A 24341-nucleotide genomic window follows, 5' to 3' on the forward strand; every position below is an offset into this window, starting at 1 on the left:
AAATCACGATGTTTCAATTATCATTAATGTAATACACGATCATAAGTCAGCCAATGATAATGACAACGACGACGATAATAACGTTAGATTTACCAGATACCAAACCGACGATTATAATATATCATTCTATGCTGTTCCACCTAAATCTTAATAATCACTGCGATTTATTTCATCTCATATCCATATCCCTATAAAATTCAACCGTTTCATTTCTTTCATATACAAGAAACACCTAACAACGAGCAAGCAGGCCTAAACAGGACATTCAAAACACGTAACGTTTCTAGAACGAAGCTGAGAAAGAGAAAGAGAAAGATAAGGAAAAGGGTAGATAAAATGCAATTGAACACGGCATAGCCGTTTCCCTAAGCAGGAGGCCGTTTGGCAGACACGCTAGGAAACGTGGGCGTTCGAGAAACGGTGGTGGTCGTCGGTTAGTGGTTCCCCTCGACGGACGACGAGGACGAGGAATGACCACGATGACGAGTCGTCGTCGCATGTTCCTGGTGGGGGTCGCTGATCTAACGCGCCTGCGCTGAACCGTCATTTTGACGAAGCCATGGAGCCGCCGGCGCGCCATACGAACGACGACGGGTCGCGCACTACGAGTAGGGCGCTGGTCGGCTCCGAAACCCCGAAGAAGAAGAAGAACAGAATAAGAAAGAAGACGAAGAACAAGCCGAACAAGAAGCGGCGAGGAGGAAGAAAAGTGGTAGCAAAATTATATTACGACGATTATATTTTTGTTTGAAAGAAATTAAACGACTGTAACAGCCGACGCATCGACGTAAGAGGCTGCTTTTAGGCGAGAAAAGACCGAGGAAGAAACGAATCTCTCGGCTCCATACGGGGACAAATTATCTTGGTGAAAATAGCGAGTGAATTTAGCGAACAGGATGTCTTCAGCGGTCGCTAAAGCTTCCAAGTACACGTACCGCTCCACCGGCGGTGGTACTGCCGATGTCAGCATCGAATACAGCGCCGACCTGAGCGCTCTCTCCAGACTGGAGGTAAGTTCCGCAGAAACGAATGCTATTTTACTCGTTTTTTCTTAAAAAGTATCTTGATATAAGATAGTAACGTTTAAGAACACAACGATGCTTCGTTTTTCTTCGTTGCTTTTCCATAGCCATAAATAATTATTTAAACTATTGTTATTTTAGATACTGTCCTATATATCAAATATGATCTTTTTTAATTCGACTTTTTTTTATCCTAATTTCATCTCTTTATTTTTAATATAATAGATCGCTAACAAAGATTAGTTTCTGAAAAGCTGGTTAGTTACCATGTCGTAGAAGTATCGCTTACAACTAGTTACTAAGAATAGGAAGGGAACGGGAGGATGGCTGAAACATACGAACAAAACTATTAATGTTCCATCTACGTAATAGCTAAGGTATTTCACTGGTAATAGTCGAAAGTATCTTTTGCGAAATATAATATATGATAGGACGTCTTACGTACCTCTCGTTAGGTCTAAATTCGTTGATCCGAAGAATCCAAGGTTTTAGCGAACCTAGAATGTTCATCCAAGTCTGCCCGATGATGCAACACGAAGAGAGCGAGACAGAAGAACGAGAAGAGGATCGAAACACCGGGGTTCTCAGAGCAAGTCCTTCGATTTATGTTTCCTCGAACGACGCGACGAAAGAACAAGAAGATGGACAAATCACGTAGAGGAAGTGATCGCTGGTGAAAAGGTGAAATGTCGAGCAGTGACCGATTTCGGGGACAGTGAGACGCGAGAAAGTTCAGTGACCATAAGTGCCAACCCTGACGAGGAACGATAGTGTCGTAGACGGTTCTGTAGCTATCAAATTGCTCGTGTACGAAAATAGTCGTAAATATCGGCCCTAAATGACGATCGTGCCACGAAGGAGTGACATCTTCGAATGATCCACAAAGCGTTCTCATCGAGAACCTTGATCGATGTATCCCATCCGGATCTTCTTATGGCTCGTCTTCAGCTACCCTGATTATGCCAATCTCGTGGCTTCAACGAAAAAACTCAACGAAGGAGGAAAACTCGAAGAACAGAACCAGGAAACGTGTATTCGTCTATAGATTCAAGTAAGATTGTTCATTTTTTTTTTTTTTTTTTTTTCTTATTTCTTTCAACTCGAGAAGAACCGTTTGCCATTGATCTCGTTATGGAACACGTACAGACGAGTGCACGTTCCTTGGTTCCTCGGTTGAGAAACGACCCCGATGAACGGTCGCTGAAAACGAAGATCCTCCTGTTCCCTCCGCGAGTCAGCCCGTTTCAGAGGCTGTCCGTCTTTCTGAAATACCTTGCGAGCCTCGGTCTGTTGGATATTCTCGTCGGCCGATTACGTAAAGCATCGACCCTCTTTAACGTGGTCCGTGATACGCTCTAATCCTTTTTTGCCTCTCGTTTCAGGACAAAATCCGCCTGCTGCAGGATGACCTGGAGTCTGAGAGAGAGCTGCGTCAGAGGGTGAGTTTTCTTTCGATCGATCCTCTTCCAGTAGTTTCCCTCTGTGAACTCTTATTCCAGCGGAGATCGTTTGATGTTGAATCGTTTCTTCTAGCGAAACGTGTGATTTCCTTGCTTCGAATTATAGTAGAATACTATTTATTATCTTTGTCTCTTTCTTTCTTTTTTAATAGCGGGCAGTGATTATTATCTTTCATTGCCATTTTCTTACTCCGATAGTGAAGAATAATTCCTAGCATGCAAAAAGTAACTCGTATTTTTTCACATGGGTAAATAACTACCGCGGTTAGTTTACAGAACAGAGAAAACATTTTGATCAAGACGTTCTCCGTTTTCTCGAATATCGAGATATCGAAAGGAATTCGAGTTAAGCACGCGTCAAGATTCTATAGATAAAAATACTGAAACAGCCAGAAGTAAACGTCAATTCCGAGACTTTATGTAATCCGGGTATTGTGAATTTTGAAACTGATACAAAAAAAGCGGGGCTGGCCTGCTCTCCATCATAGAGTGGGGAGCAGTAGGTCGAAATGTCCAGCTCTCGAGTCGCAGCTATTTTTGGGGATGCGCGCCTCTTCAGCGTACGAACTCGCATTCCTCTCTCGTGTTCGGCCAACAAGTATCTACGTCTACCTGTTTAAAAAGACAGAACCAAGAAAACCTGATACTTTTATCGGAAATTTACTTCGTACGAAAGAGGCTGAAGGATGACACTAAGAAAACTTGAAATTTGTTCGAATCATAAAATATCATTCGTCGATTAATCATCGAATAATTTTGTCTTTCAACATGACACAAAATATATAAATATAATTTTCAAATTAATTATAGATAATTAATTTCTTTATTTACGTATCAAAATTTGGAAGATTCTAAAGACATTTAGAATGTAAACTTTTGATGCATTTTAGAGTAGCAGGGTTTAACATTCTAGAAACAATGGTAGTCGCTGTTTAAATAGAGCGTTAAATTGGAAGATTCTTTGCGTTTCATTGTGCGATTAAACTTCAAGGAAATCAGATTCGTAATGCTATTTGTAATACGTGACTTGAACCGGTGCCAGCGACATTTTCCCTCCTTCGAAACCGTAAAAACTTGGAAATTATGATCGTATTTAACACGTATCATCCGATGAAGTGTCCGGTTAATTATTCTCGCGGAGAATAAACAGCCCACGTTGCTTAGATCGCGTTTCTTATTACATAATGTTGCGACTTCTTGTTACTTTCATTACGATTATCGTTTGAATTGATTTCCTCATATTCGAATATCCATACACGTGTAATTAATTATACAACTATCCTGATACGAGGATATAAAGTCTCTTAGACATTTAAACTACCAAATAATAGATTTTTCAACAATAAATTTTTTATCAAAGAAACTCGTATTAAATTTTACCACTTTGTATAGTTACAAATTTAATCATTTATCATCGAACAATCAAAAATTTACCCAACTTCAAATTCCATCAAGTTAGGTTTTTCTACTGGAAACTCCAGTAGAATCGATGATCGATAAATCTTCTATTACCAGAGGCAAGGTTAAAGCGTCATGGTTAAAATAAGTTCTTTATTTTCCTTTAATATTTTTCTACGCGTTCCTCCGGGGCAACAAGTCGCATTTTAACAATAGATAATATCAGCATTCAAGAACCATGGTGAATGTTAATGGTTTCTAGAGAACTAACAGTTATGGTGGTGTCGCGCGACTCTCTTTTCTCGATAAACGCCTCGTTTGTAATATGAATAAAGCTCCCGATATAGAGGCAGTCCGTACGAAATTAGATCGTTCTATTCGCGGTCCAAAGAAACCTGACGTCAAGCTTGCACCGAGCTGTTCACATCGTTTCTCGAGGCCTCTTTCCAAAACAATGCCGCGCGTCTCGATTACACTCGACGTGTATCAACAAGAATGCCATCTCGATGAATTCATACTCGACGTATAGAAGTTAGGAACGATTCGAATTCCTTGTATCAGTGGTACGTTTCTTGACGCGTTATGGAACGTTTTACGAGGTTTCTTATGTTTATTATCAGAGAAATGGAATGATCGATCCTTGATCCTTTTTGAAGTGGTGGAGATGTTTGATGTTTGGATCGAGTGGTCCAAGAATTCGTAAATGGAATATTTCAGTACGCGAAGAGTTATTTTTAAATATTAAACGAGCTAAGGAATTGCAGAAATGAAAAATTTTCATTCTGTGCTTTCTATAGCTTTGGAAATTTTCAAAATTCACGATATGATTACCGAATCGATAATGATAAATATGTCTCGATAAAAAATTTTAGTTTCACAAAGTTTTAGCTACGTTATAAACATTTTGTTTTTTTTTTTATTTAAATTTAATTTAAAGTGTAATAGTAGAAAGATCGTCTATTGACACAAAAGGCAAAGCAAAATAACAAAAATAAGTGGACAAAATTCGAGCTTTTGTTTCTCATTACACAGAAACTAATTAAATGTTAATGCTTAGTCGACTCCTAAAATAATTCAAAACAATTAAAATTTCTAAAATATTCATTTATGTATCACTATGTCTCTTAACTGATAGATTTCAATCCTTTCTATTTAATTCGCAGATTGAACGCGAGCGCGCTGATTTGAGCGTGCAAGTCATCCAGCTGTCCGAACGTCTCGAAGAGGCAGAGGGTGGCGCCGAATCTCAAGTAAGTCTCAGAACGAATCATTCCAACGAAACACGTAACATAATCGCGTAATTCTTAGATTTACAGATTTCGTTCGATTAAATTTCATTAATAGCGCGATATTAACGATCTTTGTTAAAATTAAACAGTTCGAGATTAACAAAAAGAGGGACACGGAACTGGCCAAGCTGCGCAAACTACTCGAAGATGTTCATCTCGAGAGCGAGGAAACCGCGCATCTTCTGCGCAAGAAACACCAGGAAGTTGTTGTCGACTTCCAAGATCAAATCGACCAACTTTCGAAAGCACGCGCCAGGTCAGCAAATCAATCAAAGTTACAATCCTTAAAAAAAATTTATTTTTATATATCTAAACACAACAGACTAGTCAAAAGTTTACTAGAAAACATTATATTCTCTATATTTGTTCTTCGGTATATTAATACGTACTTTCTACTTCGTATCGTCGCACCTACCAAAGCAATTAGTCTAATGCATTCATCAAACGATATTAAAAACAGTTACATAACCATTTACTCAATTACCTTTGGTATATCTTCGTTCTATTTTCAGTACGGCATCATATTGAACACAAACATGACCAGATACTATACAAATTATACCCGACGCTTCTAAAATAATCCAAAGTTAACCAAAAATATACTTGGTCGTGTATTTCTAGTAATTCGTTTTCCACAATTCCAAGTTACATCGCTGCTGCGTAAACGTGTATTTTCAATAACTCTAGTATCTGAAACTTCAACAGTTTCAAATATTCGATAAAAACTTGGAAATTGTCGAGCTTTAGTTAACATCAAATAGCAGATACTCGAGCGAACTAGGCATTATTTGACCAGATACGTTTCATATAAACGCTTCGAGGGTACACGTTACCTTCTGCTGAAACGAATCCACTGAAAACGATATTAAATCCGAGCAACGAAACGAAACGCGATAACATTCTGTCCGAGGGAGTCGAAACAGGCGTCGAATCTCGATAGGGTGTAAGGTACGCTGGAATAGGAACACCAATAAACCGTGGTTAATTATATACACCTGTGAAAATAAAATCGCGGCCTCGCGATCTCGCTCTTTGAGGTCAAAGCGCGCGAACGCCGTGCAAAGCGTCAATAAACAGTTCACCGGAAGTTCGAAGATTCGTCGAAACCCAGTTTCGTTGCTCGTGTATTATCGAACTGATAGAGGAACACAGAAGAAGAAGGGAAAGGCGACGGATTAAAATGTGGAAAGAAACGAAATGGAAAACAAGGATGAATCACTGTTGGATCGTTAATTATAGCAAGTATCGCGCGGAACGAAAGCGTATTCGAAAATTGCGGGAATTATGCTCGACGATACTGGCCTCTGGCCAAACAACGAACTTACTCGCACCTGAAATACGCGTAGACTGGTTCCCCCGGCACTTCTAAACATAACCAACTTTTCGACGTCCCGGCGCCCCAATGCGCGATATCGCTCGTTACAAGGACGCCTCCGTTTCGAGAATTTATCGATCTGTCATCTAGACGCTGTCTATTATTTCGCGTGTCTGTTATCTGTGGTATCTATCGAGTCTCAGGGAGCTTAGTAATCGAAACTTCTTTAAATCTCTTCTCTTTGCTTGCCAATGTTTGACTAAGGTCTAACAGTGTACGGCGGAGGATTGTTTTTCGAAAACGTATTCTTATTATTACGTAATATGTGGTTGTAATTTTTTTAAAGTTAGAGTTGCGAGCACGTTTCAACGATTAGAGTGAAAATTAGGTAAAAGTTTCGTAGGAGAGATCGTAATTAAAATTCATATCAATTTTGAGTATACGAAATATGTAACATATTCGACACAAGCTTGATATGGAGAAAAATCTGACTTTATTGCAAAGACTGACGCTTCATTGGGATTTTATCAAATAGGATATATTGCCTAACGTGGAATAAACGCCATTGATTTCTTGAACGATACCGATACTATGTATACGTTTAGTTTCTATTTAATTCAATCACGATTCAAGAAGATAAGATGAACGTTATTGAACATATAAAATACTTTCACAGTAACATTGACGATATAATCTTGGCTCGCGATAATATATCGCTTGCAAAAGATGAATGAAAAATGATTATCTCTTCCTGATCTCGCTTTATTAGTAAATTAGTATCTGAGGAAGTTCATCTATTCTCGTTTCACAATGTGCTAAAAATAAATCAATCACCGCTTCATATAAATTTCAATATACACGTTTACTTTTACTTCTAATCAAACTACTTTCCAACGCAAATTTGTATTCAGAAGCATATTGCTTATTTAAATCTGACGTTTCCACTCTGATCGTGCAATGTTCTTCTAAAATTCATTGATTTGCACATACTTCACGAATAAAGAAAAAACAAACACAACTTAGAACTTGGAACGTAAACGATTTTCCTCGAGTTTAGTCGACGAAACCGCAGCCTTGCCGCACTTTTTAAAGTGAAAAAATCATGTTCCGTGGCGTGAAATATCAGGAAGCTTCTTTCGAACGTATTTCTGTATCATAAGCGCGCACAAGTGGAATGGTTGATCAAGAATGCGGCCTGAAATTAGAGCCCAACTGGGATTCCGTTCTAAATGTACCCTCCAGCGAAAGCAATTACGACATTTATACATCAACGGTATCGCGACGAAGCAACAGCTAATTGCCTCTTAATATTTCAACCAGCGAAATAGAACAGCCCAGTCGCCATTAACGACGCTGGGAAATAATAAATGAAGACTAGTTACGACGTTATAAACGTAAAATGGCCGTTTCATCGACTTCCGTGACTTTTCAGGAAGATGCAAATTCCACCTCGGTTCCTTTTCCTTTTACGATCTTCTTTCAATTACCTTCGTAGAAGAGAGAAAAAGAAACAAAATAACGATAAAGGGAAACACGAGGTATTTAGAGTATTTGCATGGCGCTACAAAAAGTTTCCACCTGTTGGTACAAGAAGGGCGTTTAAAATGCCTTTTACAATAGCCCTGCCCCATCTTTCAAGCTGCTTTCGCCGCTCTCTTTATTACACAGCTTCTATTATCTTCTTGTTATTCGTTTGTTCTGCCCTTTTCTCTTCAATCTTATTCTTTTTCCTCGTTTTTTCTTTCCTAGATTGCATACACGTTCTATCTTTTTCAATTTGGTAAACTCTTTCCGTTCATCATTTTCGTTTACCTATCCTATAAACCCTTCTCCTGTTAGTTTTACCACTTCGATTGCAATCTTTTCCTTACACACACGCGGTCTTCTTTCTCTTTTCTTCCGTCGTATTTGTACACTCCCTTGGCCGTTCTTTCAAAACGTATAACCTCGTTTCCGAACGAATTCCCTGGCTTCCAACTTTTTCCTGATCCCAGAATCGAAACTGCAACTTTAATTCTCTTGTGGTCGTTTCGGTTTCTTGTCGTTATTTTCATTGTCTCGTCGTTGTATCGTCATTCTGCAACTTCTAACCCTTTTCAAACTTTTCATACACCAAAGACGTTCACGCAAATTCGCATACTTTCATGAACATTACCGAAGAAACAGAACCTAAACAAATACTTGATCATCATTATACATTAATTTCGTATGTATAACGAATATATCGAAATAAACTAAAGCAATTTATCTTGCAACATTCGAATACGATTATCATCACGGCAAAGTTAATTACCATAAATCGAATGAAGATATTTTCTCACGTTGCATTGGAACAGTTAAAGTTAGAGTAAAAGTAAAAAATTGAAATAGTTCACTTTTATATACTTGTGCGTATTATAGACGTTCTTCATATTTTTATACGTCCCATAAATGCATAAACACTCGCCAGTTTATTTATTCGTTTCCTTCTCGTTCTTCGCCACTGCCTCCACCATTTGCCCTGACTTTCGCAACTTTCCCCTTTACGACTTTCTATCGCCCCGTCCCTCTCTGTCCCTTTTTCTCGCTCTCTAGCTCTTGCTACATCCCTTCCTCTTGCTCTTACGTTTTTATTCTGCTGATTCCCCCCGCGAGACGCTTTGCTCGCACGGCCGCTACTCGGCTTATGACTATTTTTAACCGTGCGAGTCGCGCGGCAATCCACAACCCTGTGTTGCCGCGCCATATTAGTACAGGCGACCGGCCCGGATCCCCACTATCCTCGGAATCGGCCGACACCTTACACCCTCTGTGTGTTACGTGTAGGTGGACCACCGATATCGCCGCTAGCCGATCCTCCCTATCTCTTCGTCTGCCTCTGTATTTTATCTCCATCTTGTTCGTAAAGATTTGTCAACATACATGCGAAGGAGGATGCGGAGGAACAAGATACTTTTTGTATTTAAAAGATTAAGGAGGAAGGGAGAAGATTCAATCGAGGTGATTTCGAATCGTATTATCGATCGCAAATTGAACATTTAAGTGGACCGTAATATTCGATTACGGTTGCAACTGTATATCGTCCATGATGTTTCATTCTTTCGTTGGGCGTACGAAAATAAATGTAAAAGTTTCGGTTGGTCTCGGGTTAAGAAGTTCGTTGTATAAAGGAAAACGATACAATGTATTTATTGAGAATTTAGAAAAAGTTTACAAATGTGGAGGACAGTGAAAATGGTACGCGAACTCATCGATCGGTGCTTTAAATGATAGAAACGATCTTCGAATATTTCGTGTACCATAAGTCGTGATTCTATTTATAAACGCTAACCTCAGTTTTCTATCTCTTTGTTTCGAGGAAAGGACATTTGACGACAAGTATTCACCCCAAGAGTAATCGCAGAATGAAAAAATATTTCATTCGTTTCGTAGGAATGTGAGTGGAAAATGTTTTACACACACAGGGGAAAGAAATTGCTTATTTCTTGATTTTCTTATTAGTTTTCTTAGGGGTTTAAGAAAGTCTCTTTCTCGTCTTTCTAAGATTAATGGTAATCAATGGAGAGTTTAGATGTCAGTTTCGAGCTCGAAATAACCAACGGCTGATGATTTAGATAAATGGACGAAACATACATCTTAGGTCGGGTCCGTTCAATGAAGTATTTTTGTAAGATGTTGTTCTTGGACATTGTTTAGAGAGAAAGGTTCCAGCTGTTGCTTTTGTTGGCACTGTTGTAAGGCGTATGGCGATTAACGATGACACCTTGTGCAATTTCGTTGGATTTCTCCTGGTTTGAAATGATTTATATAGATGTAAGAATAGCGTAAAAAGTTTGAGGGAAACAGGTTAGAAAGCGATCGTTGACGAAAGATGTAATGATATAGGATGTAATATGTACAAATATAATATAAACATTCCATTGGAAGATATAAACAACGCTGCTCGAAGAAATAAAAGATTAAATTCCGGCAAAAATTTGTCTGCGCCTGACAGAACTCTACTAATACATTATTGGCAATATTTGCAGAGCTGACAAGGAAAAATCGAAATTCCAACAAGAGGTATACGAACTCCTCGCCCAGCTGGACAATGTGACGAAAGAAAAATTGATGTCAATAAAAACTGTGGAGAAACTCGAAGTGCATGTAGCCGAGCTTAACGTGAAAATTGAAGAATTGAATCGTACCGTCATCGACATCACCAACCACAAAACCAGGATCTCACAGGAAAATATCGAATTGACGAAGGAAGTGCAGGACTTGAAGGTAAATAATTTCGAATCAATTGAAATTCATACTTGATACAAATGCATCAGTCTTGCGTCAATAAAGAGGAAAGAAGTTTGGTCCTTACGATTTAAAATTATCTACGACACTATCGATAACGCGATCAGTGTTGTATCTGTAGTTCCTTTTTAGTATTACGCTTTTTTAACTATTTTACAATAATTTGTTTTATCACAGGTTAACATCGAGAACGCTGTTTACCTGAAGACTCAGCTGGCGGGTCAGCTCGAAGATGCTCGCCGTCGTCTCGAGGATGAGGATCGTCGTCGTTCATTGGTCGAGGCCTCCTTACATCAGGTATTTTAACTTTTAATTTTCTAGAAAATTACACATAAACGTGACACATTTAAATTACATTTAAGCTGCATTTCATTAATGTAATAAAATTGTCAACAGGTTGAATCGGAATTGGAATCCGTTCGCATTCAATTGGAAGAGGAATCGGAAGCTCGTTTGGACATCGAACGTCAATTGGTCAAAGCAAACGGCGAAGTGCAAGTTTGGAGATCGAAGTATGAAACCGAAGCTAACGCTCGTGCCGAAGAGGTAACTAAAAAGAACAACTCGAAACTTTAGAAGCAAAAGCAATCGTTGCTTCGAAGCGCATAAATATATATAGACAGAGTTTCTGTTAGTTTGGACGTTTGGAGTAAAAGGTCGACTGAATTTTACAGGTAGAGGAACTACGTCGTAAATACGGAGCTCGCATTCAGGAACAGGAAGAGCAGATTGAAACTCTGCTCGTCAAGATCAACAACCTCGAGAAGCAGAAATCCCGCCTGCAATCTGAAGTAGAAGTGCTGATCATCGACTTGGAAAAGGTACAATTTCGAAACTTCTACTATCCTATGTTACTTTTTCACGCATAAATCATCTTCTAAATTAAACTAAATCAACTTCTAAATCATACTATTTTCTTTTTTAATACAATTGTCGAATACGATTGATAACTCCATGATTTCGTTTAGAATAGTTTCTCACGGAACAAAATATATAAATAAAGCATTAGTTAGGTGAAAATATTCGTAAAAGGTTGAATACGTTTTAATCTGTTTAATCGTCTGTTTGCCAACTGTGGAAAAGTACGATTGATTCGAAAAAGGTTCACAATTTGCAACTTGTACGTAACGTGATATTCCAATTTCAATGATCAGCATTTTATTTATTTATGAATTTATCAATTTTTAAGGCCAATGGAACAGCTCGCGAACTGCAAAAACGCGTGGAACACTTGGAGAAGATCAATATCGAACTCAAGGCTCGCTTGGATGAAAGCGTGGCAATGTATGAACAAAGCCAACGTGATCTCCGCAACAAACAACAAGAACTCCAGCGCACCAACGCCGAACTCGACAAGACTCGCGAGCTGAAAGACCAACTGGCTCGTGAAAACAAGAAATTGGGAGGTGAGCAGTTTCATAAGATTCAATCGATCGATATTTTTTCATTTTCTATTCTCTATTTTATATTTATCTGACATTTATATTATTACACGTCCGTAAATCATCAAGCACTCGATAAGATTAAAATAGGGACAAGTGAAAGCTGAAAATACAAAATATCGATGGCGTCCATTAACTGTTTGTATTATACGAAAAAATTGACTGTACTCGGTTTCAAAGATTTCATTGTAAAACTAGCGTAACGCGTATTATATTTAAAATTAAATACAATAAGTGTCTGATGATTTACAGTAGCGGATAAAAGAAAGTTTAAACGCTGAACTTACGAAAGAGTAGCGTAATTTGACAAAAATAGTAAATAAATGTAATATACATATATCTCAAAATGGATTGTATAATTAAAAAGGAGAAAAATACATCAAAGTTAAAAAAATTGCTAATATTTACACAAATACTATGTTCAAAGTGTCTTTTACCCTCTATTGCGTATCAATTAAATGGAAAGAACGCGTGTGTAGTTAATTTCTTATCTTTAAAAAAGTAAATAAAATATCATAAATGAGGTATAGAAATAATTTTATATCAATTACTGCGTTATTATTTTAGATGACTTGAACGACGCCAAGAACCAGCTGTCTGATATGAACCGCAGACTTCACGAACTGGAACTCGAACTCCGTCGGTTGGAGAACGAGCGTGAGGAACTCGCTGCCGCCTACAAAGAAGCCGAAGCAGTAAGTGGAATTTATTTATTTAAAGCGTTATTTATTTCAGTATTTTTAAATTTCTCAATTTTTTATAATATACATTATCCTTATAATTGATCGATTCGTAGTAGCAGCACTTAAATTTGATTAGTGGGAAATTAATGATTAGAAGCATTACTTATTATCTTACAGCCGAATCGGAATTTTCTTCATTTTGAAATTAAGTCAATCGTAATTTCTCCATTAATTTAGAAGAAAATTATACGACCCGATATAATTTCACAAAATAGTAGTGGAATATTAATCAGAAATATCATTTTCCCATATTATCTTCTAGAAATCATTTGGCTATAGTGTTAGAAATTAAAAAGTTCGTAAGATAGAATTGTTTGTAAAAGAAAATTGATCGCAGGGACGCAAGATCGAAGAACAGCGCGCTCAAAGACTGTCTGCTGAGTTGACCCAACTTCGTCACGATTACGAACGTCGCCTGACTGAGAAGGATGAAGAAATCGAAATCATCCGGTAAGTAATTAAATTGCGTTTGTTGTGCTTTCCCTTAAATTGCCGATTCAAATTTCATTATAATTTACAATATTAATAATTTGCGATTTTTTGGTACTAACACCGATGTTTAATTCTACGATGTTATTATTGCAAACGCATAGCGAATATAGTTTCCAGGTGACATATTTAATACGATGTAATGATCTTTCCGTTTATCTCCGTTTATCTCTTCTTTGAAAATATTGAACCGTGGTATTATGAGACTTATTTCCGCTTTCGTGTCATATACATCCGATGATAGACGATATATGTCCTTCCTCCTTTTTATTAGGAGAGCAACCGATTCATGTGAAACATTCGTAATGCTAAAATAGCGAAGGTTAAATCAGAATTTCAATGAGAAGTAGCCAGAAAAGAGTTATTTCTATTCAATGAAATCATATTCTTTGAAGTCGATAAATCAATATTTTATGACATTTTTGACAAAGTATGCCGTTCTAAAAGTATCTCTGGGTCATATCCACAGCCGGTGATTAAATATAAAGTTAGAAAACATATGCGTTATTTATAGTAATAAAACGGTAATTGTAGAAAACCAATGAAAAAATTAAATAATTTTTAATAATTCAATGAATTCAATACTTCAACCAGAGATCAAATTTCCAGTAGAAACGAAAATTTCATTTTCCAACTCGATTACAGCTCAAGTATTATATTATTTGTTATCCTCTAAAGTTGTACGATCTATGTCACACTTACACACGACCATTATTTAACATGCATACAAGTTATGTAAGTGTTACAGAAAATCTATAAGCCAGTGCTACTTTCAAAACACTTTTCGAACGAATGTAGATCTGAAAAGTATCTATACGGATATGCGAATTTTTAACTTAGCCTTGATGCGGTTGGCTTTATTTCCGGTATAACTAACCAATGATATCCACCTATTAATAAAGATACGGTTAATTCTGTCATCGATCGGCCGCATCGATTAATCATCCGAGGTATTTTTGTATCGATCGAAAACACTCAAGTGAACATCCTGTTGTGATCTAGTTACTTATTTAAACGAAAATGGAAATTCAATCAGCATGGATTGACAAACGGGATTCGTCATCGAACGATGATCAGACCTGACAACTTTGTTTCTGTTTGGCTCGAGTCTCATCGGTACCGAAATGCCAAATGCCCGATACATACGTATATTGATTATGTCATTGTGAATGGGGTTTGTAAGAACCACGTGCTACGAAAAAAGAAACGATATATTTCTTTGCCTGAAGAGGAAAACAGGATCCGATAAAAAGAATTAATAAAAATAAAAACATTTAGGTGAAACGAATACAAAATAGAATAAATATAAATCATTTAAAAAGAAGATACATACAATACTACAATATGTTATGTTGTGTACCGTGCATATTCTATTTTTCTATTCCAAAAAATATTTTTTCAAAAGGAGCGCTTAAAAGAATCACAACTACAAAGTGATAATCCATAGTCAAAATTTGACTACATCGAAAAGATACATATTTACATCTCCAAAGAAATAATATCGCTGTCAGCGCGCTATAATTAGGCTCAAAATTAAGAACATCGTTAAGGAAATAAACGCGACGTTACCTACATGAAAAATTGACAGCAATATTATCAACCATCTTCAACGATATCTTAAAGGGTATCGTCGTTCTGTAATGACATAAAGATTATTTGGGGTCATTAATTGAGGATGATGCATAAAGAGTACGCAATGCTACTATTAATAAATGTCGTTCAACACCGATCAGTCACGATCTAATTATTAGTCGAGTGGTGCTGATTGGCCGTTCTCAATGTGGCAATCGTAAGGAAAAAGTACAAAAGATAGCAGCGCGCTTGACCGGCCTAATTTTTCTCGACCGTTTCGTAGCAACTGTCACCTCCGATCGTTCGACAATGAAAAACCTGTGAGTAAAAAAATCAGGGAATGTCCCATAAAAACGAAGTCCTGTATCTAACACATTTAACTCCACAAACACCGAAAGAAATACAATACGACAATCCTTTCTATTCAAGGTAGATGTTGGATGAAACATTAACAATACCCATACAAATACTCGAAAAAATAGATCCGCCAATTCGTCAAAGTGTACATTTCGAAGAAGCAGTTTGTCGGTGGTCGATATCTGCCAGCGAAGATCGATACTTGTGATATTATACATTGTAATAAGACAGATATTATTCGTAATAAAGACAGAATTCGCAGAAGGAGAAATCCAAGCATAGATAAATCTCAAATATAGGTTTGGAGAATTTAGAATTAAAATTTTTATTCGATTGAAAGATCTAATCGGTAAACAAGACGATCGATACAAAAGTTTCAGCGAAGAGAGCAATACTCCCAAGAGAAATAAAAACGAAGAATATTTTAAGACACACTTCCTATAAAAGCATTGGAATCGTACGATACTCTACTCGAGAGAAATAATTTGTCAGAAATCGCTTTAGAACAAACCGAGGGAAATTTTCCTACAGAGAAAGCAGAGGAGACGAAGGAAAGGAAGAAGGGAAGAAGAAGAGGCGTCGATCATCTTCCAAGAAATTCTCTTCGTACGAACTTCTCTGCCAATCGGAAGAAGCTTTCAAACAACTCTTTAAGTAAATCGAAAAACTCGTGAAGAACCCTTTAAAGAGAAAACAATTTCCAAAGAACGCTTAAGGCAATTCTCGAGTGAATAAAACAAACCTATCTACCTAGAGAAACCGAGAAAACCGCGACAAAGAAAAATGTCAAGCTACGTGCCGCCAATGCACGTGCCTTTGGAGCCAAAATGGAAACACTGGCCCACCTACATTTACGACAAGAACTACAATTACGGGATCAATTTCTATCAACCGATGTTGGATCACATCGATCGGCAAGCTCGATGTTCCTCGCTGCCACGCGATTATTACGCTCGCAGAACAGAACCACCGGAATTACCCTGGTCAGATGGTAGAGCGTTATGGGAGGGCAAACCGATTGAAACATACTCGAGACACGAGCTGATCAGACGGGCGATCGACGCGGAGGACGAGGCCAGGGATCATCTGTCCCAGTTCAAGGTACGAGACTAGATCGAAGAGCGAAAGTTAGGCCGACTCGAGCGTGGAAAAGCGGTCGATTCGCGCGGTTAGGCGCCTCCGCGACTGCTTGACCTTTTCGTTCGCTAAATTTGGCGTCACGGAAGGAACTGCACCAACGTAGACGCACTTTATACGACGCTGAATACTCGGCGAGGCTGCTGCCGTCTTTTAAACAGACTTCTGTCAATCGAACGGGCGTAGGAATGAATTCCTCTTGAGAGGAAAGTCATGGTCGTTGAAAATCGATTTGGTGACTTGGGTGGGCCTTGTATAATTCAAGCGAATGGGATTTCTTTGTTCGAGAATTGGCTTGGAAGTGATGGGCGTACGACGACATTTGGTTTAAGCTATGTTTTAAGTTTTTGGATTTTGACGTTTACTTCCGGGGGCCAGACGTGCGTATCGATCGTTCCGTAAGCAGTGAGATTTTTCTGAAAGTTGAAGTTAAACCGTGAAGTAACGCAGTGCGTCGCAATAACAAGCTTTATAAAAGAGGAACAAGGAACTTGGAGTTAGAAGAAGCTAGAAGTGTTTATAAAAGATAAAGGAAAACGTAAGATTGATCAATAATGATCAATAGATAGTTGATTATTTGCATCTAATATATGTACCGGAAAAACTGCATTGCTTGTGCGATTACTTAACGTTACAGAGATAGTTATATAAGTACGTAATCTTTAAAAATTCCATAATTATAATTAAATAATTTTTAAAAATCACATACATTAGAATAATCTTGAAATATTTGGATCAGTGGTAAATATTATAGCGACTGCAAAGACTAAGTTACATAATTTTTACGATACAAATATCTATAGGTAGAATTTTCATTTTCTTCAATATCTTTGAACACAATAAGACGCAATGTTTGACGCATTTCGGATTTCAAGACTGTGCAATATAGTGGAATGAAAGAGTTGGCAGTATCCTGTTCAACAAATAAGTTACTGTTTACGCTATTGTTTAATTCTAAATGCAAGAGTTAAATTTAAACAGATATTATTTATTTGCTTCTATAATATATGTTTCCAATAATATATACATACTGCCTATATAGTCAACATTTTCATATAAATCACTTTTCAATGTTGTTCCGTTTGAAAATATATCTTTAACATTTCTGTTTATCCTTGAAATTTTATTCGATAGAACATGATATACAGTCGAAAAGTAAAATAGTATCGTGACTGGAATAAAAACTTCGAAACATAAACGGAAATATAGATTAGAAACCGATCGTATTACTCTCGAAAGTTCTAGTTTTAGAAAGTCTTCTATAATTCATTGTCAGCCCAATAACTCGAGCCTGTGACGCTCTATCGCCGCCCCACTGTCACCAAATCTTAATTTAACACGGTCAGAGCGAGTCATTGGCAAGAAATCTTCGGCGTAAAATGAAATCTATTATAGTTGCGCGATAGAAAGCGGGAATTCCTAAATTTCTTATTGTTATTAATACCGTGCAACATCAGCCTCCGCCATTGCTCTTATATTTACAGATTCGGTGTAAGGAAATAGATATATATCGCGGAAGCGGTAACATCTGGCAGGCAGTTAGATCTTTCCGTAATTTACAATGGAAGCAATGAAACGAATCGAGACGCAACTCAGAAGGGTGCCAAGTCTCGCGGCGCGTACATTAAAAAATCCATCTCGCGTCCCGTGTGTCCCGGGGCCGGGAAGCTAGCAGCCTGCTCAGATTGGCAGTCGTTCTCGAGTCTCTAGAGAGAGTCGATCGAGAGTGTGCATCGGTCACTTTCGAATTCTGGACCGCTGCGGCTAAGTTTAGGCTCAGTCGAGACTACCCTCAGACCAGGGAACGATCGTAGAAAAGGGTCGCGTTTGTGAAAACCACGATTTCTAATCGCTTTCGCTCTTCGTCTCGACATCTTTTTCTGTTTTTCCTAATCATCGCGATTAATCGCGTCGATCGAACGTGACGATCAAAATCGGCGATCAACCGCGAAGATCGTGGGGGTGATTTATGCGAGCACGGGTCTGACCTGGTGCTTTCGTCTTCTTAAAGATAGCGAATCGGTCCGACTTCAGTTTGTCGAAGACGGCGCAGGCCAGCCACGTGACTAGAGAAGTATTTCCACGAAAATTTGAAGAATTCAGGCTAAAACCGTTGCCCTTGCTCGTGGATAGTGCACGCACCAAAGTTGAAGCTAGACAGCTGCAACGTGAAATGGCCGACATCGATTTGCGATCGCTGAGAGACGTGCAACACATGTCCGAGGTACAAGACGCCCTCGATCATGGAAGAAGTCTGCGTGGTAAATCAGCCAGAGCGATCGAGTTCCATTTAACGGCGGAAGCTCTGAAGAACTTGAACAAGAGTCAAGAATTGGCCGATATTAGAAAGTACCAGAGGGAGACTGCCTCCGCGAATTATTCGTGGGACTGCAGAGATCATCTGAAGTTAATGGAGGAGAGAACGAGGAATTTGCTCGATGAGGATAGATTGACCGCACCGTTGAACAGCCTGAGCAGGGAGCTGAAAGGATACGAAGAGAAGTCGAGCAACTACTATCTGGACAAGAGGTATCGACACCCGACCAGACCGAGACGATTATACGGATGCCTGGGAATCAGGCCCGCTTGAAAGGATGGAAATTCTAGTAGATTAGTTTAACCGTGTGGGTAAGAGTAATGTGACACGGAACAATGAAGAGAATAAACGATAAATGAGAAGTAATTGCACTGTCGTTTGATTCTCAGAAGCTTGTAATTGTAGATTAGGCGAGTAACAACTTGTTGAAGAAGAAAATGTTTTGATTAGATGAATTTTTGTTTTACTTTTTTCTCTATTCATTATGCCTTTACAGGTTTCATTGAAGCTTTGTTTAAAACATCGGCACATATTTATAAGAAAAATTCACCTCTATGCAGGATAACAATCATCTCTTTTCATCAAATATTCATCATCAAATTTTTCATCGAATATTTTTTATTCTCTAGATTTAGATTCTTTGACTTCGACTTCTGTTCAATTTTGAGATTTTTTAATTCGAATTTTATTTAGAGTAGCTGCAAGTTCGTAACTCTTTGACTTCGATATCGGATGAAATAACCATCATCTTTTCTAGACGTCAAAGAAACACTGAAATAAATTACGTGCATCTTCCTTGTTACATAAATACACTTTCCACTTGTGATATGGTAATGCCTCCGAAATCACTGCATCCGTTGCCAAACTAACTATGCATTAAAGCAGCCGAACTAACTCTGCATTGAAATAGATAAAGCGCAAAGAATGCTCAACCAAAGTGTTTCAAAACATCCCGGTAATCTAACACTCGTTGCATTACTAAATACGTTACTGGTAAAATGTCAAACATTTCTAAACGTGTTAACCTTGGATATTCACCGATGATGCGGTTTTCTCGCAAACAATACCAACGAGAGAAAGACGTGGTATCTTCCGACGATCCAAAATTCTTGCTGTTGTCACCTGGAAACAATAATCTGGTTTGAACCTTCTAAAACGATTGAAAGGGGTAATCGTATTGTTCATACGGAATGAAATAAATTAGCAAACAGACCAGTATCGAGATCGAGCAGCTGAATGCCCGCGTGGTTGAGGCGGAGACGAAGTTGAAGTCCGAGGTGCAGCGCGTGAAGAAGAAGATGCAGATCCAGATTACCGAACTGGAACTGTCTCTGGACGTTGCCAACAAGAACAACATCGACTTACAGAAGACCATCAAGAAGCAATCGCTCACTTTGACCGTAAGTAGAACCTAATAGAATAAAAAGAAGTTTATGTTAATGCGTTGGCTGATTATCTGGCATTCAACGAGTTAAATACGACGAGACAAGTTGAAGTTAAAGAGCAGATTTTTATCAATACAAAATGACGATATTTAATTTTACTCTGCTATATTTGATTATTTAACCATTCTATTTAGGCGATTCAATGTTACGCTTATACTTTTAATGAAATGTTCTAATGCGTCTTTTTAATTTAGTTTTGGAGTTTTGCCAAAGAAATTAATTCCTAACACGAAATGTATCGATAAAATTAGTTCTGAGTCGATGCATATGTGGAATTCTTACCCACCTGTAGTAACGACATCCTTACGAAAACTTGTGCGTTATACGAGTGATAGGTGGCAATTAAAGCAAGAATGACGCTTATTAGGCAAAATATTGTGCATTTTAAACGCTGTGTCATTATCTTGTAGGAACTCCAAGCCCACTACGACGAAGTTCAACGTCAACTACAGGTAACCCTAGACCAACTGGGTATCAGTCAACGACGCCTGCAATCGTTGACAGCTGAGCTAGAGGAAGTACGCGGCAATTACGAATCTGTAAGTATCGTATTTACTGTGAATAATTTATCGTAAAAATGTAATATTTTTTCATTTGACATTACATATATTTATTTATTAAATTAATCTATTTTATGGTAAAGTAGAGATTTCGGGCCGTAGTGAATTAAAATTCTGATTGAATTTAGTTTCAAAGTCTCCGGCTGTTCCTATCACAATGCATTCTGTTGTAAAGAAATTTTCGACGTTTTTATTATTATTTTGATTCTTTTGTCTCTAAATTAAAAAATAAAGAAAATTCAATTCAGATTAGATAGACGAACCATGGAATGATAAAATGGATGAACGAAACGGCAGGATTTTCCATTCGATAGCATGAATGAGCAATTGATGTTAGACAAGCTATAAATACACCAGACTAAACGGTGATGCTAAGCGGTAACTTCAAATATACCAACCAGTTGCATAAAACTTTGATTCCTCTGCCACTAGATTGATTCGTCTATTCTTAAACTTTGTACATTGAAATTATTGAAAAGGTCTTGACGAATTAATCGACATTTTTAATTTTCTTAATATTAAAATCCAATATTTATAACAAAACAACGCATGGAAATTTAATTTAATATAAAAGATCTTCTTAAAAAATGGAACAAACACAGTATTCATAAATCAGAAGAAAATTAATTGCATATTCTGCTCAACGCTTCAATTACCAATACGAGTTATCATTTAAAAACCCAAATCATGTAGTATCGTTACTGTAAAATCCGCTTGTCTATCACTAAGCCTATTCTTCTTTCGTCTCCACATGATAATAACATAACTAAACTATTATATAAATTATTATAAAGGCCCTCCGCTCAAAGAGAACCGTCGAGCAGCAATACGAGGAGTCGGTTAGTCGCATCAACGAATTGACTACCATAAATGTGAACATCGCTTCGTCGAAAGCGAAACTCGAGCAGGAACTGGCTACCCTGGCCGGAGACTACGAAGAAGTGACGAAGGAGCTGAGAGTGAGCGACGAGCGATACCAACGGGTACAGACCGAACTGAAGCACACCGTGGAGATCCTGCACGAGGAACAAGAACGTATCGTTAAGATCGAGGCCATCAAGAAGTCCCTTGAAATTGAAGTGAAGAACCTGTCCGTGAGATTGGAGGAAGTCGAGGCGAACGCTATCGTCGGTGGCAAGCGTATCATCAGCAAACTCGAGGCTAGGGTGAGTTTAAGATTCCTTTCATTTGATTTATTCCTGTGGACGGCATTGTTATTTTCAGAAAGCAATAGAACTAAACTCATTAAAATATGTAGTAGAAATTATAAACGATCATTCATCTTATGAAAAATGTTTGCATTCTTTTTTCCATAACCTGTAAGAATCTAGTTTCAATTTTTTAAATTGAAGGTTACTCCAACTAAATTTGTAGATCATCTTCAATTTATTATTCTATTAAAGAAACCCTTTTTGAATGGTACTAAATATTTTTAGTAGCATTGATAAAATATTAATGTAAAGACGACAAATTTTTGAAACTTATGCTACAGAGAAACAGTTAAACATTTATAACATCCAATCCAATTTCTTATAAATTATTCCTTTAGCTTGCCACACGAATGTTTCATTTGCATAAAGCAAATTCAACGTTCTTCGATTATTCTTCTAACAGATCCGCGACTTAGAGCTGGAACTTGACGAAGAGAAGCGCAGACATGCCGAGACTGTGAAGATTCTCCGCAAGAAGGAACGCAACATCAAGGAGGTGATGATTCAGGTAGAGGAGGACGCGAAGAACATTGCGTTGTTACAAGAATCGTTGGACAAGGCGAGCCAGAAAGTGAACATCTACAAGAGACAACTGCAAGAACAGGAAGGCATGTCCCAGCAGAGCGTGACCAGGGTCCGCCGATTCCAAAGGGAATTGGAGGCTGCTGAAGATCGTGCTGATACCGCTGAGAGCAACTTGACTCTGATCCGCGCAAAACACCGCAGCTTCGTCACCACCTCCAGCGTGCCCGGTTCTCAGGTGTACCTCGTCCAGGAGACGAGGTCTGACCTGTAAAAACGCCATCGCCATCGACACCCCATCCTTTGCCACTTCGAACGCCACCTCGTCGTCTTTAGAAACGTACGTACTTGATGAATAAGTTATGTAAGTTTGGGCGAATGTGATCTAAAATAAAGATAAAAGATAATAAGATGAAACAATGGATCATTTCAACTACATTATTAGTTATATTTTAGAAATAATCAAATACACGATACACGATTGTTGATCGATTGTTATTTACCTTAATGTTCGTCTATGACTCCTATGATCATAATTTCAATTAGATCGATTAATTTTACACTATTTGATTTTATTTTGTATTCTATATTTTACAAGATAAAAATCATGAAAAATTAAAAATAACTTACACAAAATTGTTTCATAATTCTTTGCTTTTTGATTACCTACCTGCAATCCAATAATACCAGTTGATGTTACTATCATCTTGCACCACGTATCTAAGTGTACAATTAAGGAAATATCGTGAGATCTCAAACGATCATCGGATAATTCAGTAAATTTATATTTTCGAGAATATACAGTTCCACGATTGTGTGACAGGTGTCACGAGCAAACGACGAAGAAAAGGAAGAGCCTCGATACGTCATCGTTAGTTGAAAGAGCCGAGAAGAGTTTCCAACGGGCCGTACCGCGAACATCGTAAGGAAGAAGCAACGAGGAAAAGAAACAGTATCGAAATGTCGTGTCATCTTATTTAATTGTATTATGACAACGCCCAACGACCCGTCGCAAATTCAAAATACTTGGCCAACGAAACGCGGTACCCGTCGTAACGAACCAAATAAATGCAAAAACCGAAAAGGCATAAGCATTAATGAACAAGCAACGTGAAGGAAGCAACCATCTTAAAACGCATAACACCGTCGCTATTCGATTAAATGGATTAATCAACCCAAAAAATGAAAATATATACACATACATACATATTATACAATATTATACACGCAAAAAAATCAACAACGATTCGTTATATCTTCCTTGTATCCGTTATGTCAGCATCACGAAGCGTAAGGAGTGGAAATATTATAAATATATAAATAAATAAATAAATAAGGAAAAAAGTAAAAGAAATTAAATGAAAAACGCGAGACGTAGATTTAACTTTCTTTCTCTCTCTCTCTCTCTCTCTCCTTACGCCTCTTTGATCGCGCGTGTCGCACTTGTATTTAAATGGATTAACTTTAATTCTACTTCTACTATTATATTATAGATAGGTATTATTGCCCATACACACAACTCTCACTGTACGACATACACGATAACCTGTGTCAAACAATAATTTAATAAATAAACTGAAACACGTACGTACGAAGCCGATGGAATACATTTCCTCCCATAGTTTGCAAGATAAAGATTATACACTAATACCGATATATTCCTGTAACACATCCTATTGAAATGTATCGAGTTTTTTTGTAATTCTTCTTCTATTTCTTAATGTTACGATGATCCTTTAATCTATCCTCCATTTTTAATACGTTTTATGCTGATAGAGAAGAGTTTAACCTTTCCG

The 24341-nt window shown here is 37.8% G+C and overlaps 2 protein-coding genes and 1 long non-coding RNA gene across 4 annotated transcripts; all 3 read left to right on the forward strand.

The window, feature by feature from the left end:
• The first annotated feature begins 562 nt into the window (after positions 1–562).
• On the forward strand, positions 563–24132 carry LOC100644720 (paramyosin, long form). Of its 2 annotated transcripts, XR_007224411.1 has the most exons (16): positions 563–1010; positions 2405–2461; positions 5044–5130; positions 5259–5425; positions 10492–10729; positions 10928–11047; positions 11147–11296; positions 11425–11571; positions 11940–12156; positions 12760–12887; positions 13273–13385; positions 20012–20207; positions 20663–20791; positions 21607–21978; positions 22427–22885; positions 23369–24132. XR_007224411.1 is itself a non-coding variant. In XM_048406808.1 (15 exons), the coding sequence occupies exons 1-15, from the start codon at positions 897–899 to the stop codon at positions 22817–22819; spliced, it is 2628 nt and encodes an 875-aa protein (XP_048262765.1). In that variant the 5' UTR covers positions 563–896; the 3' UTR covers positions 22820–22983. The 2 variants fall into 2 exon arrangements, 1 of the variants encoding a protein (XP_048262765.1); XM_048406808.1 differs by lacking the exon at positions 23369–24132 and having other exon boundaries at positions 22427–22983.
• On the forward strand, positions 1017–2074 carry LOC110119368. The gene is made up of 2 exons (XR_002307784.2): positions 1017–1399; positions 1478–2074. It is a non-coding gene; the product is annotated as an uncharacterized LOC110119368 (long non-coding RNA).
• Positions 14411–19262, forward strand: LOC110119365 (paramyosin, short form). Its single transcript, XM_048406809.1, has 2 exons — positions 14411–16454; positions 18502–19262. Exons 1-2 carry the CDS (start codon positions 16137–16139, stop codon positions 19078–19080), a joined length of 897 nt encoding a protein of 298 aa, XP_048262766.1. The 5' UTR covers positions 14411–16136; the 3' UTR covers positions 19081–19262.
• Positions 24133–24341: the final 209 nt, after the last annotated feature.

This window comes from Bombus terrestris, chromosome 6, assembly GCF_910591885.1.
Source record: "Bombus terrestris chromosome 6, iyBomTerr1.2, whole genome shotgun sequence".
Classification (NCBI taxonomy): Eukaryota; Metazoa; Arthropoda; class Insecta; order Hymenoptera; family Apidae; genus Bombus; species Bombus terrestris.